At 35.8% G+C, this 20515-nt stretch overlaps 6 protein-coding genes and 1 pseudogene across 7 annotated transcripts; 5 read left to right on the plus strand and 2 right to left on the minus strand.

The window, feature by feature from the left end:
• Positions 1-89: 89 nt before the first annotated feature.
• LOC106359055 (F-box/kelch-repeat protein At4g39753-like) lies at positions 90-2752 on the minus strand. The gene has a single exon (XM_022690626.2). It carries the CDS (start codon positions 2221-2223, stop codon positions 1087-1089), a length of 1137 nt encoding a protein of 378 aa, XP_022546347.1. The 5' UTR covers positions 2224-2752; the 3' UTR covers positions 90-1086.
• An 88-nt stretch (positions 2753-2840) lies between these two features.
• Positions 2841-5488, plus strand: LOC106359054 (F-box/kelch-repeat protein At4g39753-like). Its single transcript, XM_048737859.1, has one exon. It carries the CDS (start codon positions 2975-2977, stop codon positions 4136-4138), a length of 1164 nt encoding a protein of 387 aa, XP_048593816.1. The 5' UTR covers positions 2841-2974; the 3' UTR covers positions 4139-5488.
• Positions 5248-7092, plus strand: LOC106361366 (protein SCO1 homolog 2, mitochondrial). Of its 2 annotated transcripts, none has more exons than XM_013801102.3 (7): positions 5248-5488; positions 5664-5793; positions 5871-5946; positions 6025-6249; positions 6332-6421; positions 6491-6623; positions 6707-7092. In XM_013801102.3, exons 1-7 carry the CDS (start codon positions 5418-5420, stop codon positions 6813-6815), a joined length of 834 nt encoding a protein of 277 aa, XP_013656556.2. In that variant the 5' UTR covers positions 5248-5417; the 3' UTR covers positions 6816-7092. The 2 variants fall into 2 exon arrangements, with proteins under 2 accessions (XP_013656556.2, XP_022545832.2); XM_022690111.2 differs by having other exon boundaries at positions 5357-5488; positions 5649-5793.
• A 2268-nt stretch (positions 7093-9360) lies between these two features.
• On the plus strand, positions 9361-10296 carry LOC125577104 (annotated as a pseudogene).
• Positions 10297-10404: 108 nt separating this feature from the next.
• Positions 10405-13080, plus strand: LOC106361365 (probable disease resistance protein RPP1). Its single transcript, XM_048737513.1, has 3 exons — positions 10405-11553; positions 11657-11935; positions 12034-13080. The coding sequence occupies exons 1-3, from the start codon at positions 10405-10407 to the stop codon at positions 13078-13080; spliced, it is 2475 nt and encodes an 824-aa protein (XP_048593470.1).
• A 1877-nt stretch (positions 13081-14957) lies between these two features.
• Positions 14958-15872, minus strand: LOC106361364 (PLAT domain-containing protein 1). Its single transcript, XM_013801099.3, has 2 exons — positions 15631-15872; positions 14958-15554 (listed from the first exon to the last, which is right to left on the minus strand). The coding sequence occupies exons 1-2, from the start codon at positions 15688-15690 to the stop codon at positions 15078-15080; spliced, it is 537 nt and encodes a 178-aa protein (XP_013656553.1). The 5' UTR covers positions 15691-15872; the 3' UTR covers positions 14958-15077.
• A 2944-nt stretch (positions 15873-18816) lies between these two features.
• On the plus strand, positions 18817-20036 carry LOC106359917 (uncharacterized protein DDB_G0286175). The gene has a single exon (XM_013799539.3). It carries the CDS (start codon positions 19045-19047, stop codon positions 19930-19932), a length of 888 nt encoding a protein of 295 aa, XP_013654993.2. The 5' UTR covers positions 18817-19044; the 3' UTR covers positions 19933-20036.
• The last annotated feature ends 479 nt before the right edge of the window (positions 20037-20515 follow it).

The following is a 20515-nucleotide window of genomic DNA, read 5'->3' on the forward strand; positions in this document are numbered from 1 at the left end:
TTAATTTTTTAATTAAAAATTAAAAAAACGGTTTCTTATATTCCGTTAAAAACCTCAACCTAAGAATTCCCAATAAACATGCTCTTATAGTTGATCAAAGGAATGTCACTAGCCCAAACAAGAAAACATATGAATTGGAACCCTATGTACAACTGCACAAAATGTACAATCTTCCTCAAACTTCATCATCAGTGCGTTTTCTAAGTGCAATCACCGCACGCCAACCATATTAATATTGACGATCGGGATGCACAAACTTGTCCCACAATATTAACTATATCAATCAACAATTTTCTGTACCGTAACGGTACCATACATTCTTTACCAAAAAGAAACACATAGGTTTTTTATACATTATTCCATTTTTTTTTCTCGGATAGTAAACATAATCCATCTTCTCGTGGTTATAAGGTAAACCTTACTTTGGATATAACCTCTATTGTTTTAATGGGAGAATCGAGGATCTAGCTCCCCCCAGTTTACTCCATCTTCCATTTTTTTTTCTCGGATCGTAAACATAATCCATCTTCTCGTGGTTATAAGGTAAACCTTACTTTGAATATAACCTCTATTGTTTTAATGGGAGAATCGAGGATCTAGCTCCCCCCCAGTTTAATCCATCTTCCATTTTTTTTTTCTCGGATCGTAAACATAATCCATCTTCTCGTGGTTATAAGGTAAACCTTACTTTGGATATAACCTCTATTGTTTTAATGGGAGAATCGAGGCTCCCCCCAATATAACCTCTATTGTTTTAATGGGAGAATCGAGGCTCCCCTCCCCCCACCCCCCAGTTTAAGTCTTAGAGTCGAAAACCTCGCCCCAAGTTCATAGATTTATCTGCCCCCAACCTCCGTTGACGATTTATATTCAACTAGTTAAACATTTCCTCTAAATATGTTGTTCTTCTACTATTTTGTAGTCATCAGCACTAAACATAGACGAGAAGAAAAACCATTAGAGAAAAAACAAGTTGCAAACTGATTAATAAAGGCTAAGCAAAGCTACCAATAGTTTTATATAACCAATGTTTAAACAAATAAATCTAAAAGCCATTCCCGACAGAAAAAAAGTAGATACAATTGATCAAATCCGTATCACGGAAGAACGCAAGAAAACGTATGAACTGGGAACCGTAAGCACAACATTAGACCACTCAACCTTCCCCCAAACTTGACCATTTTGGCGCTTTTCAAGCGCAACCAAAGCACAACAAATAGTTTTTTCTTCACAATGCGCAAACTTGTCCCACAAGATTAAAAGTTTCCCACAGTATTCAACTGTTTTAATCAAACCACGACGACAACTCCTATTGAATGAAGACAACCCCTTGACATGTTTCCACTCGTTACCCTCTTTGTCATACCACATGCAACATTCCCTACGACAAGAGTAATTTATATTACCTACCATACACCTACTGTCATCCTCGCGTGCTTTTGCCGTAGCTTTCCACTTACGTGTTTTCGGATCATAGACAGAGTCTTTCTCGTCGTTGCTCCTAACGAGGAGCTTCCCTCGGATAATCTTTATTTCTCTAATCACTGAAGAGAACCGGAGCTCGTCTCCGGGGTCAGGTAAAGGCTCCCATGTTCGAGTCTCTGTATCGAAAACCTCACCCCAGCTTTTCGCGGATTTATTTGCATTGCACCCTCCCATTACGTATATCTTCCCGTGGAGTACGCATGCAGCGGGATTCACTCGAGAGACAGTCATGTTAGGTGTGTTACGCCATATATCTCTCTCTTTATTGCGGACTAACATGAACGGGGACGGGGGATAGCGTTGTCTTAATGCATATTTATCTGAACCAACCGTACGGACTAACAATGGTTCTCTACGAGCATAGGAAGAGGGTACTTGTACCAAGGTAGCTTTCTTCTTCTTCATATTCTCTTCCTCGGTTTGATAAGGTTTTATCCAGAGGGTGAACCATAAGGGAAGAGGACGGTCAGGAAGCTGCAAACATATATAAAATAACTTTTCTTGTGTTTTGTGGTAAGACCGTGCGTGGTTGAGGTTTCTAGATAAGATGAGAGAGCGAAAGGTCTTGGAGACTAGGGAGAGTATAGGGTAGTAGGACATGGATATGCGGGCCAAGCAGTTTAGTATTATTACATCTGGAAGCGACGAAAACGACGGTGGAGATGGATTCGGTTTCCTCTTTTTCCACCGTGGTTCGACTACCGCAGAGGCGGCGGCTTGAACCGAAGAGTCTATCATTATACTGTATACTGTATAGGCTAGCTAAACACACGATTAGGTTAGGTACGTAAGTGAATAAATACCTTTGTTTTATATATTGAAAACTCATCCCTTGATTTTTTAATATCTAGTCGATCCGGTTTAGAAAATTAAAACATAAAGAGAACCGGTTTTTTATTTCTTGTCAGCAAAAAGAAGCCGATATATAGGGGTTTTATAAGTTCTCCCAAATTTTAGCTAATTAGAAAATATGGATTTTAAAAATCCAATGAATCCAAATACCACTTCCAATGACGCTATTTGAAACATAAAATTAAAATATTTCACATTTTTAAAATGAAAATCAAACTGTTTGAAATGAAAAATAAATCTTGAAAATCAAATTTTATAAACTATATATTTTATATATTTCATAAAACAATAAAAATATCAAACTATAGTAATTTAAAAAATAAAATATTATTTTGAATAAATATTTAAAATATAATTTGTGTTAAAAAAAAACCTCTGGAATTCCTCCAAAAACCTTTGAACTTGTAACAAATTGTTTTAAGATTACTCAAATCTCAGTTTTTTTTTTATTTACTCAAATCTTAAAATTTTCTCAAATTCTTAATTCAGTAAGCCCCTTAAGTTTTAGTTTTATAAACCGGATCGACTAGATAATTAAACAAAATCAGGGGGGTTAGTTTTCAATATCAAAAACAAAAGTATTTATAAGCTTGATAGTGTTTTTGGAAAGACCTAATCGTGGGTTTACTTTACTCTAATGGTATACTCTTGGGTTCAAGCTGTCGCCTCTGCGGCTACAAGTCTCATAGTCGAACCACCGTGGAAAAAGAGGAAACCGAATCCACCTCCTCCACAGTCGTTTTTGTCGCTTCCAGATGTAATTATTCTAAACTGCTTTGCCCGCGTATCGAGGTCCTACTACCCTAAACTCTCCCTAGTCTCCAAAACCTTTCGCTCTCTCATCTTATCCATTGACCTCAACCACGCACGCTTTCACCACCAAACACAAGAAGACATTTTTTATATATGTTTACAGCTTCCCGACCGTCCTCTTCCAACATGGTTCACCCTTTGGATAAAACCTGACGAGGAGGAGGTGAAGAAGAGATCTACCTTTGTACAAGTGCCGTTTTCCTACAATTCTCGAGAACCGTCGTCCTATTGTACGGTTGGTTCAGATCTCTATGCACTCAGACAAAGCTATCCTCCGTCCCCCTCAATGTTTGTCCGCAACAAGAAGAGTGTTGTATGGCGTAACGCACCCAACATGACTGTACCTCGAGCGTATCCCGTTGCGTGCAAACTAGATGGCAAGATATATGTAATGGGAGGTTGCAATGATGACAAATCCAAAAAATCATGTTGGGGTGAGGTTTTCGATACAAATACTCAAACATGGGAAACTTTACCTAACCCTAAGGCTGAGCTCCGATTCTCTTCGATGATTAGAGAAACAGGGATTATCGAAGGAAAGATATACGTTAGGAGCATCGATGAGATAGATTCTGTTTATGATCCAAAAACACGAAAGTGGGACGCTACAGAAAAAGCACTCGTGGATGATAGTAGGTCTATGGTAATGGTAGGTGATTTATATTACTCTTGTCGTGCGAAAAGTTGCAAGTGGTATGACACAAATTGTGACAAGTGGAAACTAGTCAAGGGGTTGTCTTCGTTGAATAAGAGTTATTGTCGTCGTGGTTTGATTGAAACAGTTGAGTATTGTGGGAAACTCTTAATCATTTGGGACAAGTTTGCGCAGCCTCGTCGTTATTGTCATGAAAAGACTATTTGTTGTGCTTTGGTTGCGTTTGAAAAGCGCCAAAATGGTCAAGTTTGGGGAAAGGTTGAGTGGTCTAATGCTGGGCTTACGGTTCCAAGTTCATACGTTTACTTGCGTTATTTAGTGAATGTCTTATAAATTTAATTCTTATAACATTGTTTAGAATCTTTGGTAGCACCAACGATTCATATAGATCTATTACCTATTCTTTGGTAGCTTTTCTGAACTTTTATTAATTAGTTTGGTGTGACACTATGCCACTTGTTTTTTTGTTTATGTTTGTCTTTGTTTTTGTTTTTGTCTGTGCTTGGTGCTGACTTTAAAATAGTAGAAGAGGAACAAATGTAGAGGAAATGTTTTCTTGTTGATTTTAAATCTAGTAAACTGAGGTTGGGCATTGGCTGAGCTTTTATATGGGCATTGGCTGAGCTAGATTTCATTTTTATATGGGTTATAACGCATCTATTATAGATTAAAAAAAAAGTTACATCTATGAATTTGGACCTATGGCATGTGTGTCAAAAGGTGGGATCTGAACTAAATTATCACAATAACAACGTGCACATTAGGCCTACAAGCTTATATTTATAGATTCCACATGGTTCAGTTGACCACCATACCTCTTAAGTGGCTCGGCCACTGGTTGTGGGCAAATGAATCCAAGAATTGGGAAGAGGTTTTCGACTTAAAACTCAAACATGGGAATCACTACGACATTACCTGACCTGGCTCCGAACTAGTGCTACCAAATTTATATTAGTGATAAATTTAAAAGTAATGTTAGTAAATATGATACATAACTAATATATAAATAATTTTTAAACATAAAACATTATAAATATAAACTAGTTTTATGTTTATATAGATAACTTATAGATTTTTGATAGTTTTAGTATTTTAATAACTTTAAGATCCAATCCGGTTACGTGATCGATTCATGGTTAAACCAATTATTAGATCTAGCCCGGTTCATGGTTAAACCTGATCCAATCATCGGGTCGGTCCGGTTTTAAAAACACTGATATGGATCGAAAGAGATTCTAAGTACTAATTCTCTCTCTTTATCGACAGACCGATCTGAAGCTGGATTGTGTTGTTTATTAATCCAAGGCTCAAACACTGTAACCGAGGCCCAATAAGTTTTGTTAACTATAAGGGCCCAAAAAGGATATAGCGTGTCAACCAACCCAAAAAAGTAAATTACACTACCCATAAAAAAAGAAGAGATTTTGAGAACACGAAGACGAGCTTGGGCAACAAGAAAAAAACATTAGTAAATTAATCTTCTTTTTTGGCTTCTGTCCAAGAAAAAAAAAAGATTCTTTCAACAGAAGGAGAAAGTAGAGATTTTTTTGTAGTCGAATTCGGAAAAAAATGGCTCTAAGCTTTGGATTGATTTGAATTAAGAAAAACAAAAATGTTTGCAGCTCGGCGTCTTCTTCTTTCCTGCAAACAAGGTGCGAATCAAGCCGCCAGTTTTCTCCGAGGGTTAGTCTTTATTCTTCTTTCTTAAACTCTAATTCCTACTCCGTGAGGGGTTTTAACTTAGTTACTTCAATAAAGCTTCGATTTTTATTTATTATGCTCTGGTGGCGTTTTGGGTTTTCTCGAAAAGTTTCGACCTTTAAACATTGTAACGACTTTGAAGCAAAAAAAATTGTAGAAGAAGGATTCAATCGGCCAATTACAGTCAATCGACAAGACAAGGGACGACCCATGGAAGGACAGATCTTAACCCTTTGCCTGTCGGAACAGCTCAGACTTTCTCTCGCTCGCGTGCTCGTTATGCTGCTGTAATAACTCTTTTGAAAAAAAAAACACTTTCACTTGTTTGTTTTTTTTTGGAGTTTTTGATTACTCTATATTGCAGCCAGCACTTGCGCTTGGGTTTACTGGATTCTTAGCCTTTCTTCATTACAACGACGAGAGGAGAGCTGTGCCTAAAGGTATGGTATAGAGAGATTCTTCATTTGGTTTGATAGGGGTGTTTCTAAGATCTTGTCTCTGCTTCCTACGTTTTGCAGGTCAACCAAGCAGCAGCAATAGTAGCGGTTGTGGCTGTGGTTCTAATACAACAGTCAGAGGTCCTATTATCGGAGGTCCGTTCACGCTTATGAGTACACAGAACAAGGTTGTCACTGAGAAAGACTTGCGTGATAAATGGGTGCTGCTCTACTTTGGATACTCGTTTTCACCTGATGTTGGACCTGAGCAGTTGAAGATGATCTCCAAAGCTGTTGATAAACTAGGTTTGAGTCACTTAAAACAAAGCTCGAGCCAGTTTTATCTATATTATGTGACATCTCACTAAGCATGTCTTGTCTTTATCAGAGTCTAACCATGACAAGAAGGTCCTGCCTGTCTTTGTCACTCTTGACCCTGTACGAGACACACCTTCTCATCTCCATGCCTACTTGAAAGGTCCGTGTTCAAGCTATTTTCTAAACTCTCAACGTTACATTTGCTCATAATTTTTTTTTTTGTTTGCAGAATTTGATGATAGAATACTTGGATTGACTGGATCTGCAAGTGCAATGAGGCAAATGGCGCAAGAGTATCGTGTTTATTTCAAGAAGGTTCAAGAGGATGGAGACGATTACCTTGTTGATACTTCTCACAACATGTAAGTATTTAGGATACCAAATCAAATTCTTGTTTGTTCATAAGATGAAAAAGAGAGCTAAATGTTCATTGTTGGGTGTATAGGTACTTGTTGAATCCGAAGATGGAGGTTGTGAGATGCTTTGGAGTTGAGTACAATCCAGGTGACCTCTCACAAGAGGTTCTTAAAGAAGTTACTTCCGCTTCACAGTGACCAAACATTAAAGAGAGATGTTCACCAGAATGAAACATTTCCTTTTTCCCCTCCATTGGTCCGTCAAATTTCATTAGACGATTTTGCTAATCCTTTTGTTCAATGATGATCTGATAGTTGCAGTTGATTCATCTTCCTACTTTTAGTGTGGGCTCAAGCAAATGAGCCTTTTTCTTTCTACGATTCTTCATGGGCTTATGCTGTAAAACAATATGCGACATCCAAAGTTTAGTGCAAAATATTCAAAAGAAAAAATCTGACCAAAGTTTAAGTTCAATATTTTTATGGTGAATTTAATTAGCTTTTATTTTATTTATCAAAACGACATAATGCAGGTTAAGTGAAAAATAAAATTGACTAAATTTATATCTAATCTGATTCGATCAACAAAATTCATATGTTTTTCTTGATAAATGAAAAAATTACGTTTTTTGGTAAAAATGTGTAAGTTCAGTATTTTTTACTGTTCTCTCAATCTTCTTTTAGGGCATCACATTAGTGGAGTTCTTGAAAGTTCACAAACTTTATCAATAGAAAAAAGAAAGAAAAAATCTAGAACATCTCTTATTGAAAAAAAAATTTTAAAGAAAAATTGAGAGACAATTGACATTCTTCAACTATTTATTATTCTGATTTTTTAATATAATTTTCTTTTGTTTGAGAACACCACTAGGTGTTCTACCATTGTGGATGCTCTTATGTCCTATCACTAGAACATGATTATATGTGTGTTGCTTCCTTCTTAATGAGATAGTTTATTTTTGATGGCATTCATTGTGAGAACTTATTATTGACGTCTTAGCAAAAGTCAACTAACTGAACCTATTGAATTAACACATACCTATTTAATTAGCTGATCAGAGTGGTCGAGTGGCGAGAAGTAGTCATGTTTGTTTTGGAAATGTATAAAGAAATAATCAACAAGAAAAGAAGTAACTAAGAAATGCAATAAGATCTTATCATAGTTTACCACGACGTGGATTCTCATTCCTATGCATATTCACCGCTTCTCCTATTTATTTTTAGCAACAAAGAAAATGTAATATGTAATTGGTATTATTTTGTGTGTTTATATTTCTGTACAAGTAACGTCAACGATGACCCGGTCTGAATTCGGGTACTACATGACATTTCTATGCACATACAAATCCACTAGGGAGGACGGGTGATAGAGAAATATTTGAAACAATAAGTAAACTATCCCACTATTAATTAGAAAATTGTCAAATTTTAATCTGATGTTTTAATTAATATCACAAGTACTCGTGGCTAGGTCAATGCTTTTGATGATGGGTAGGTGATAAGTCAATGGTTTTGATGATGGCTAAGTCAATGGTCTGGCGTTTAACAAGTACTCATGGCCAACGACACACAATTCGTACCCAAACACGGGTGGAGAAATCCAACAACTGGCTCCTTCACCATCTCTCCAGGAAATCAATCAAGCAGACTCATCAATAATCTTCATTCTCTTACTTCAAAATTTTTGTGACAATTTGGTGTTTCAATTTTTTTCTTGCTAATTTTAGGCTCTTACTTAGTTTGCAAGTTTATTTTTTCAATGGAAGACAATGTCAGCTTTCATTAGTGGCTATCTCGTACGATTTGCGTTGGGTTGATGGTGTGATTTTACAAGTCCTGGTGGCTAGGTCAATGGTTTTGATGATGGAAAGGTCAATAATATATATGGGATAAGAATATAAGATATGATAGAATTTGAATAATAGTAATTCACTGTTAAAACTTAATGAATAGAAAATTTATGATGTTATTTGAAATATTTTTAAAAATAAATTTGTTTTACTTCATTTTTCTTTAAAAATCAATTATTTGAAAGGAAGAAAATAAAAAAAAACATATGTAAAACTATTTTAAAAAAAAATTATATATATATATATATATTATAAGAATATAAGATATGATAGAATTTGAATAATAGTAATTCACTGTTAAGAATTAATGAATAGAAAATTTATGATGTTATTTGAAATATTTTTTAAAATAAATTTGTTTTACTTCATTTTTCTTTAAAAATCAAATATTTGAAAGGGAGAAAATAAAAAAAACATATGTAAAACTAATTTTTTAAAAAATTATATATATTTTATAAATTAATTAAACAAGGTCTTAATGAGTAGAAATGATCATTTTAAGTCATTTTCAAATGTTCTGATTTTTATTCAGATCACCTTAAAGTCTGTAATAATAATTTGTAAAAATCTACTCAAATCTCATATTTCTCTGGTTTTAATTTGTACTTTTTTTTTTTCAAATTCCTTGTGGTTGATTCTTTTTGTGGGTATGTGTAACGTTTAATGACTATTTTTGGCTAGTTCAACAAGACACGACTAGTACAAGTTCCCAGCCGTCCCCGTTTCCAGAATGTCTCCGGTACATGAGATGGCTAGTGGTAGACCTACCCGACTCTACCCGTGCATCATAGAAAATTGGTTCGAGACTGGGGTTAGGTGGATACTCCAAAGTATGTAATAATCAAATTTCGTTAAGGATGGTAAGGTAACTTACACTTTTCGATTTAAAGAAAATGGAAAAGAAAATAATTTTTTGAACTGAAAAATAAATGAATTTTTAAGAGATGATTATTTGAGATTGTTTGTCAACGCTCGAATTGTCTTTAACATTGCGCTGGGCTTTCTGTATCAGCGAAGCTGTCTTGTATTATATTTAAGTCAACGGGATCATCTGTTCCGTGTTGGTATATTCAAAGAGTCTCTTTGGTTTTTATTTCTTCCTCCTTATCTAAAAAACTCTGAGATTTTATCCTCTCTTCATCATACTAGTATGGATTCTTACTTTTCCCTTACCAATCTTGTTGCTGCTGCAATATCCTTCTTGGCGGTTTTGGGTACAATTTTTTTCTACAAAAAATCAAGACCCCCTTCAAAAAAATAAAACAGTGGCTTCTTCTTCTTTATCTCTTATGGCTCCTGCGTCTTCTCCGCCTCCTATTTGTAAACACGATGTCTTCCCAAGCTTCCACGGGAAAGATGTCCGTACAAACTTTCTAAGCCACGTTCTTAAGGAGCTCAGAAGCAAAGGAATCAACTCATTCATTGACGATGATATGGAGAGGAGCAAGCTGGTCGGTCCTGAGCTCACAGAAGCTATTAGAGGATCGAGGATCGCTATTGTCTTGCTCTCGAGGAACTACGCTTCGTCTACATGGTGCTTGAACGAACTGGTGGAGATCATAAACTGCAGAGAAGGGTTTGGTCAAAAAGTGATGCCCCTTTTCTATGATGTGGATCCAACTGATGTAAAGAAGCAGACTGGTGATTTTGGGAAGGTCTTCCGAAAAACTTGTAAAGGTAAAGCAAAGGAAGACATCCAAAGGTGGAAATGTGCTTTGACGGAAGTGGCTCAAATCACAGGTTACCATTCAACAAACTGGTTAGTCGTCCTCTTCTTCCCCCACATGTTCTTAATTTTTCTAACACATGAACAACATATTCATACGTAATACGTAGCTTTTAAACAACAGCCACCCTTGATCGAACTATTGAATAAGTGTTGGTTTCTTTCTTTGATAGAATATTTGAATTAATATGTGCAATTTTTTCATGACTATATGACGGAGTTATTGATCATCCCCTTGTTCAGGAAGACTGAAGCAAAGATGATCGAAGATATTGCCACTGAAATTTCGAACATGTTGAACCTTTCAGCACCATCCAGTGATTTAGACGACTTAGTTGGGATGGAATCTCAGATGGCAAGAATGAGACCATTGTTACAGCTAGATTCAGATGAAGTGAGAAAAATGGGGATTTGGGGTCCGCCTGGGATTGGTAAGACCACCATTGCTAGATCTCTATTCAACCGACACTCCCAAGATTTCCAACTGAGTGTTTTTATAGATAATATCAAAACAAAGTACGCAATACCAGCTTGTTCCGATGACTACAGTGTGAAGTTGTATTTACAGAAACAGCTTATGTCTCAACTAACCAACGAGACATTTGTCAATATTTCACATTTGGGAGTCGTAAAAGATAGGTTGAAAGACAAGAAAGTTCTTGTCGTCCTTGATGATGCTGATCATTTAGTACAACTAGAAGCCATGGCAAAAGAAACTTCTTGGTTTGGTCCTGGGAGTCGGGTTATAATCACAACACAAGATCAAAGGGTTTTAAAAGCAAGTGGGATCAACCATATACACGAGGTGAATCTACCATCACATGATGAAGCTCTTCAAATGTTCTGCATGTATGCTTTTGATCAGAGTTACCCAAAAGATGGTTTCGAGGAGCTTGCTTGTGAAGTTATGAGTCTTGTAGGTAAACTTCCATTGGGGCTAAAAGTTATGGGCTCATATTTTCGGGGAATGTCCGAGCATTACTGGATAGAGGCACTACCAAGGTTAAAGACACACCTTGACCGAGATGGAGAAATTGCGAGGATTTTAAAGTTTAGTTATGACGTTTTAAATGATGAAGATAAAAGATTATTTCTCCATATAGCCTGCTTTTTCAGTGGGGAACCAGTTGATATGGTGGAAAGCTGTCTGGAAGAATGTTTTGAGGATGTGAGACAAGGGCTTCGCGTCTTATGTGAAAAATCTCTCATATCTATTGAATATAGAGACATAGGGATGAAAAAGTTGCTAGTCCAATTGGGAAGACAAATTATGCGAAAAGAATCTGTTAGTGAACCTGGAAAACACACGTTTTTGAATGATGCAAGCGATATTGGTGAAGTACTTAGTGATGATAAAGCAGTAAGTTTTGAGATTGGTATTTTCATTGTAGTGCTCTCTACATATGTGAGATTATTTAATAACTAACCATCCTCTATTTATGTTTTACTGGGTTGTTTTACAGAGTAATAGCAATGTCATAGGAATAAATCTTGAGCAGAATGAGGAAATAACATCATGTACAAGTGAAAGAGCCTTTCAAAGATTGTCTAATCTTCAATTCTTAAGAATTCATGGTTATGGCATCAATCCGCTAAGTATGAACTACATATCCCGAAAACTCAAAGTACTAATTTGTCCAACGTTCCCCATGTCATGTTTTCCTTCAAGATTTAATCCAGAGTTCCTAGTCGTACTACGCATGGAGAATAGCAACCTTGAGAAACTGTGGAAAGATATTAAAGTAAGTAATATTTTTAGTTTTGAAAATAACTGCCCAAGTTTAATACTAATTGTGTCAACTTGTTGTTCTTGTGTGCTTCCTTTATTTTGTGATTACAGCCACTCAAAAATCTCAAGCTGATGGATTTGAGTTATTCATTTCGGTTGAAAGAGCTTCCTGATCTCTCAACTGCAACTAATCTACATGTCTTGAATCTCACCTATTGCTCAAGCCTTGTGAAGCTCCCTTCCTCTATAGGGAATGCAATTAATCTCAGAGAACTGGATCTCAACTTTTGTTCGAGTCTGGTGGATCTCCCTTCCTCTATGAGAAACCTTCGTAAATTGTCGAATTTGGGATTAATGGAATGCTCAAAGTTAGAGGTTATTTTGGACAACATAAGCTTGGAATCTCTCGAAAATCTCGATCTCTCAGGTTGCTCTTTGTTGAAAAGTAATCATGAGAGTTCCATAAACATTCAAGAGCTTGATCCATGGATAGGGAGAATATCTAATATATGTGTGCTTTATCTAATGGGAATGAAGAATCTGGTATCAATCCCGCCGCTTCCGGATTCGATATTGTTAATAGATGCATCCAATTGTGAGTCACTGGAGAGACTAGATTGGTCCTTTCGCAATCTATGTAATCATCTCTACTTCCCAAACTGCTTCAAACTAAATCAAGAAGCCAGAGATTTCATCATCCAAAGTAGTCGATATGCAACCTTTCCCGGTAGAGAAGTGCCTCAGTGCTTCACTTACAAATCTTATGGGAGTTTTGTAACTGTGAAGTTGAATCAAATGCCTCTTGGCAAATCAACCAAATTTAAGGCTTGCATCTTATGTGCTGATGGTAACGAAGATCAATTAAAATATTTGGAAAATACATCTCTTTGTTGTGCCATCACGTCCGGAGGAAATGTTTTCATTGCTTTTAATGAAAGAGTAATAGGAGTAATGCCGGGACATTTATACACATTCGTGGTTGAGGTTGAAACAGAGGAGGTCACTTCCACCGAGCTTCTTTTTGATTTCGATCTCCTCAATTCGAATTCCAAAACATGTGAAATAAAAGGATGCGGGGTACTCCAACTCCTGGAGGTCCCTTTATTGAGCTTCGGAGATGACGATGAAGATTTTGAACCTGCAGACAAAGAGATCTGAGACAAACCTTGAAACCCAAGCAAGACAGAGAAGCATCAGCGTAAAATGACAAGGGCTTGTTTGTGAAGATGATGGTGTTACCAGACAACTTTCTTTTGTGATTTTGTTTCATATTTCATTCCCTGATAAATTTTTTCTTCATATGACAGACGGAATCACGGAAAGGTATCATTTATATCACATGAGAAAAAATAACTGCAACCATTTTTTTAACTAGAAACACAGAGAAGATGAAGCAATTCATTTAGCAAACTTTTGGTTTTCAACTTCATTATCATCATTCAGTTGTATTCTCTCCCTTTACGAACATGCCATGAAGCAAGCCTAACTTCACTGCAGTTGACTTTTACAATGTGTTTCTTTGTCAAAAACTCATATAACATGATAGGATACACATGATGAAGATGACTACAGAGATACGTGGACTAAGATGAAGTATTGCATTTCTTTTATTCAATAATTCTCTACTTTGGTGCCTTCCTGTTTGGTAGGAAGTTGATTACTCCACTTTCCACTATTCTCTTACTAAGGAGCAGGGCCGTCTCAAATTAATTTGAGGCTTTGTTCAAAAAAAATATTAATCGTACATTTTATCAAGTAATTTTTAAAATGTAATAATTTTGTCTTATTTTTTTTAATTATAAGTTCTAAATTTAGCATTATATCTAAAGTTTTAAAGTTTTTTACCATAATTTATCTATATATTTCCAAAAAGCCTTCAATTTTTTATTTTTATATTTTGGGGCCCCGTTCGACCGTTTTATTTGCGCGTGCTGTTAAAAGGTCCTGGTAAGGAGTCATGACTCCATCTGCTTCTTGGCAAGGGACCTATCATAACATTTCTGTTGACCAGTTTTTTTTCCCCTAAAATTATGTTGCTTTAAATCAGCCTACAAGTCCTGCTTTCAATCGCAGAGGATCTGCTGAGTGAAGCTAACGGTCCGTCTCACATCTGGTTGTGACAGCTTAGTATCTATCGCAAGGTATATAGATCATTCAATCGTTCAATTACAGTCAGTGGACAAGACATAGCAGCCATGGAAGCACAGGTCTTAACCCTCGGTTGCCTGTCGGAACTGCTCAACATGTACGGAACCTTTTTCCAAAACCAAATCAAAATCTTGTTCAGAGCTAAAATGCTCATATGTTGGGTGTATAGGTACTTGTTGAATTGGGGTTGAGTATAATCCAGATGACCTCTCACAAGAGGTTCTTAAAGAAGTTACTTCCCTTTCAGAATGACCAAACACTAAAGACAAATGTTCACAGAATGAAAACTACTAAGTTCCTTTTTCCCTCCATTGGTCAAATTTCATTAGACGATTTTGCTAGTCCCTTTGGTCATGCAAGTATGCAACTATGGTTCTGGCGAGATGATCTGATAGTTGCGATTGATTCATCTTCCTCCTTTCAAAGTGGGCTCAAGAAAATGGGCTTCTTTATTTATTATGGTTCTTTATGAGCTTATGCTGTAAAATCAATATTCGGCTCTCTTGCTGCATTTAAAGTATATTGCAAAATATTTTCAGAAAAGAAAAACATGAAAAAGGGACCGTCTGACCCCATATCTAGGTATTAAATTATTTTGGTCAGGAAATGTAAGAGACAGTTTAGCAATTTATGAAACATAGACGTGGCATCATTTCCCCAATGTATTACTTTGTCCAATCAAACTTGTTCTCCGCTTGTTAGTATCGACACCTAGATGCATACAATAAATTAAATGTTATCGTGTTCATGTCTTAGTCCTACAGATTACATAAATATATCACATTGATTGGTTCGACGTAAGACCGAGACAAATCAAATAGTAATATGATTCAATTAACGAGTTAATTTATCCAGTAAAACTTTCACTAGTTACGGCTTAAACGTTGTTAAGTAACTAAAAAGTTTTATTTATCGAATCATATAATCAAAGGCCACATTACACTCATAAGACGATGATAAACATACACAAAACGAAAGACCTTATGAATCACACACTCTCATCTCACTCAGATGACCCAAGAAAGCTGTTTCCGGATCTCCGACCCGACCCGACTAACCCCATCCCTAAGCGACACGGGACAATTGTTCCTCACGGCAGTGAGCTCATAAGGAGACGTATCGGTGGCTAACCACTGCTCGATCTCGAAATTCTGCGTGGAGCACTGAGCGTGAACTCCAGCCGTCGAAACCTCCACGTAGTTAACGTACCATCCATGGTGATCGCCGGAGCCATCGGAGGTTAGGTTGAGAGAGCAGATCGGACTAGGCAAACACGGCGCTCTTCCACTGAAAATGTCGAGGTTGCTTCTCTCGAAGTAGTTGTAGTCAGGGCCCATTAGTCCACCCCAAGCCTCTAGGTTCTTGATCCCGATGTAGTCACCGTACTTGTCGTAGATTCTAGCGCTGATGATCGAGTCGGTTCCGGCTTTCCAGATTGACCCGGTTCGGAGGTAGAACGTGTAGACGCAGTCCGGTTCGTCGTCCTGAGAAAATAATCAGAGAGAAATTAGAAAAGAATAAAAATATGAAAACATGGAGGATAGAGATCGAGGAAGTTACGGCGAATGCGACGGCGGAGACGGTGGCGATGAGGAGGAGTAAAGGGAGGAGACGAGCCATCGGGTTTTTTTGACCTTTTGTTGTTTGTGTTTTTCTTGTCGGAAGAGGATGTATTAATAAGATGCGAATATTGAGGAAAGGTTATTATTGGGAATTAACACTTGGGGTTACGATCTCCTGTTTTCCGGTGTAGCGTGTAGTGTCGACGTGGCGGATTGTGTACCGCTATGATGTGATAATTTGATATGGATAATTTGAGAAGCTTCTTTCGAACACGGCGTTAAGTCGGCGAGTCGGTAGATATGGATTTGATAGATGACGTAACTACCCCTTATACATCTATCTTGCCTGCGTGTATGGACCAGGTACAAAATAAGAATTATATATTTATTTATGACTATAGATATTTTGATAATTCATCCTTCCAATTTTTTATTTCTATGTTAATAAGAATTTAACTTGTTGACAAAAAAAATAAAATAAGAATTTAACTTTTCTAGAGATACTTGGTTTTATTTGCCATGTCATATACGAATCATATTTGTTTTTTTTTCTTTATCTATGAGTCTGACTATAGAAACTTTGATGATTCATCCTCCAATTTTTATTTATATATATTAATAATTATTTATATTTTCTAAATATACAGTACTTGGTTAATTTTCTGTCAGGTTTTGATTTAACTTATGGCCAGACATAATATATACCCAACAAAGCCTTTTAATTATTACCATAAACTTATATAAACAAACAATTTGTCCAATAAGTTGTTAAGCCTGTGGACTAACAAATATCAAATATATTTTGTAGTATTGGGCTTTAGTTAGGTGCAATCTTGAGCCTAAGGCCTCAAGTGAAATAGTAAGCTTTTCCATATTAAGTAGCTAATTCAAACCCAGCAAACAAATCCTGATCAAACCCATATTTTAAGTTTAGAAGGAAATAATTACTTGTGTGATTCATGAGTAATACCAGATTCAAAAATCAGGTAGTCTTAAAATCTACTGGTAGAAAGGTTGTGATAGATCAGATTGCTACAACATTTTACAAAACTAATGAAAGAGCTTAATATCCGTTTTTTAAAATTAGGGTACATTTCATCAGTACATGGAAATGGAGACTGCACATTAAAATATGAAGGTTTATGCTACCATAGATCCCGCATTCCCGCTTACAGATTTTTCCATTTTATCGTATACGCAAAATAAGATTTCAATAGTTCTATCAGTTATGTTATTAATAAATAATTGGTCATAATCTATGTATGATCTCAGTTGAACTTTCTGTCTATATGTAACTATTCATCTCCGTGATTTTTGTTCAAATGTGTCCTGCGACAATCCAAATTCAATTAACCAATCACTTTCATCTCACCCCACCTTCACACGTGTTTGATAAATATTCCTTCAATCTTTTTAGTACTATACCTAATATCTTCTCAGTGTACTATACGAAAGCTAAGTTTTTTCTATTGTTTAGTAATTATTTACATGTTAATTCAAAAGATGTCGACAACAACTCAAAGAGATCGTCGAACATTAAACCCAATGGATCACCGATAGACTTTTAGATGCCTATATATATAACCGAACTTGCATGTACTTGTTTCCTGACCACTACATAATGCGATGTCTAGAACCTGTTTGTTTAGGTTAAACATACTACATACTTTTTCACCATGTAAAAGACCTACAAAAATTACAGTGTGTTTCAAAATCAGTATATGTGATACTTTTGTATGACATGAAATTGTTAGACATGATCCTATGTTAACCCCCAAAGTAAGACTAAAATAATTTGGTTCATATGATACGATTCTCAAGGTGTAAACCATATTGGCTCAGAAAACATTTAGTTATATGGTTTAATTAATTGTCGTCATCATTACGCTGATCTAAGTTGATAATTGATTTTTACTGTAGATTTTCTTTATGCCATATAATGATTATAAGTTTGATAGTTTAAATCTCAAGTATAATTTCTCGATCATTTATATATATATAAATAAAGTAGATCTCGACAACATTTTTAAATGAGTGTGGGTAACCAAACAAACTTAAGCCGTATGGGTAAAGTGAAAATAGGGTTATGGCATTTTGGTTAATGGCCCCATATATATACGTATTTCATTTAAGAACTAAAATTTGATATGTCGATTATTGTTATCCGATCAAACTTTACATTGATCGAGATACACTCAAACTATTGCTTATATAGTATCAATCGATAGACTTTAGTATATTATTGCTTGCAAAGTAATCAGGTGAAAACAAATGAATGGCAATGATTATTTACATGATTATGCACATCTTTTGAATTTGTGATTTTGACTAAGATAATATTTGTTTGGATTCTTTTCTCCTTTTCACTGAGTAATATTTTTGTAAATATTACTCGGTGAAAAGGAGAAAAAAATCCAAACAAATATTATCTTAGTTATCTGATGACATGACATCTAATTATACATAACTGACATAATTCGGACATCATGTCATCATGTTTTATGTAATAATGTAATATATTTAGCAAAAAAAAAATGTTTTATGTAATATAGTTAATAGATTAACCAGAGGTCTAGATAATTGAATATGCCTTCAGTTATTTCCCTAGTCTTCTTAAGACATAGTGTATATTACAGAGAAATCGAAAAAGATAACAACAACCTAAACACATACTGAAACCAGCAGCTGGTTGGGAGGGAGGGGCTGAGAGTAACCACATCAATACCAAAACAAATCATCGACGAGACAGAGATAAAAGGAAACTTTGCTTAAAGACCAATTAGATGCATCAAAGCCTTACCATGTTATTTTAGCTATATAGTAATATTTATAAACATTTATCTTTTCATATTACTATTGTACATATATAAAGATTAACGAGAGCTGAATTTGTTAACTTATATATTCTTAAAATTTTATTAGATATTTGTTATACTTTTATGTTTATGTACTCATGAATAACGAAGAAAGGTAAACAATTCTTAGGAAGATATGAAAGCAAAGTTAAATATCATCATATGATGTATTGACATATCCTCCTAAAGTGGTTGAAAAACAAAACAAATACAAACCAAATATCTACCACCAAACGGAATTTGACTAAAGTGTATAAATTTAAATATAAGCCAAACCTTAGATACATGTACATATAATATATAGAGTAGACAATAGTGGATGGTGGTAGTGGAACCACTTAATGCGATTTCACCTTCCCTGTTTTTCTCCCTTTCACACAAAAATTAAAATATAATAATTAAAAAAATCATGTCACACCAAATATCTTATTTACCGTAATACCATATCTCATAAACTCCTTATTCGAGTATCTATTCTCATCTAAATCACTTCTAAAGTTTTCTCTCATCAAAAACATACCCCAAAAGTTTTGTTTTCTTTGTTTGGTCAGAAGAAGATGGAGTCCGGTAATAGTAGTAGCATGCAATCTTCAAGCGGCGGTGGAAGAGGAGGCGAAGAAGAGTACGATTCACGCGCCGTCGATCAATCCATCTCAGCCTTCGACCACCACAACCACCACGTACCATCCCTACCTCCGCAGCAACAAAGCCACCTTAACCTCCTCCACTTCGACCACAACAACGACAACAACTCTCTAATACTACCAAACTACTTCAACAACAACACGTTCTTACCCATAAACCAACAACCCGACCCGACATCTCAACCCGACCTCCGTACCTTCTCCGCCACATCATCATTCCCTCCTCCTAACAACATAGGAGTAACCAAGAAACCCAAGAAAAGATCACGAGCATCAAGAAGAGCACCAACGACGGTTCTAATGACGGAAACTTCGAACTTCCGGGCGATGGTTCAAGAGTTCACCGGAATCCCATCTCCGCCACTATTTAACAACTCCGTCGTGAACACCACACGCCTCAACACTTTCCTCGGCCTGTCTTCTTCTTCATCACCAAACTCTTACAACAACAATCTCTTGTTACGACCTTTCGCTCAACAACTCCTCCCAACAACGTCTCCTCTCTTATCCGGATCACAGATTCATCAGCAATATCAAAACCCTAACAACGGTTTCGAGAATATTAATCTACAGTCTCTTCTTCAAGCTCAGATTTCAAACATTACTTCAAACCCTAGAAGCAATAATAACGATCAGTTTGGTCAAGCTATGTTGCAGAGTGCATCTACTACTCCTATGACGACAACGGCAGTGGTTAACGGGAACATAACAACCGGTGAAAATGGAGGTTACGGTGGTTCCGATCATGATCATAATAATGACAGTACGTGGTTATGTTCATCTTCTGACCAAAGAACATAATAGTATGTGTATATATATATTGTCCGAAATCAAAGTTAGTCTGTTGACATGATTATTCAACAAATTAAATATAGCACATATATGATGATGAAGTTACTCGTTCATGATTTTTATTTTTAATATTAATTACACTTTTAGAATTAGTTTTTCGTTTGTTTGTTTGTGGGTAGGATATATTCTTTAACAAATCAACATATGCCTTTATCTTAGTTTTTACCAAAAGTATATATTGGTGATTATTTTTTTATCGTTGGATCTAATTTAAATCAAATTTTATTTGTACATTCTTATAATATATAGCACCTTAATCATGTAAATGTGGTTTTGAATCCGTGCAAATATTTCTCTTGTTAATCATGGAGTAAATGGTGGCGAAAATTGTGGAATCTTCGACTGCCGCAGGATTCTGGAATGTAGTGTTGGGACCATAGTATATAATTATAATATTATAAATGTATAATTATAATTATATAGTAAAGTATAAATTTTATATTGCGGTGATGATTTGAAATTTGATAATTTACTGGTCTCCCATGTGCTTAGTCTTTCTTAGCATCATTTACATTAAAGAGTCAAGTTCCCA

Source organism: Brassica napus, chromosome A8 (assembly GCF_020379485.1).
Source record: "Brassica napus cultivar Da-Ae chromosome A8, Da-Ae, whole genome shotgun sequence".
Classification (NCBI taxonomy): domain Eukaryota; kingdom Viridiplantae; phylum Streptophyta; class Magnoliopsida; order Brassicales; family Brassicaceae; genus Brassica; species Brassica napus.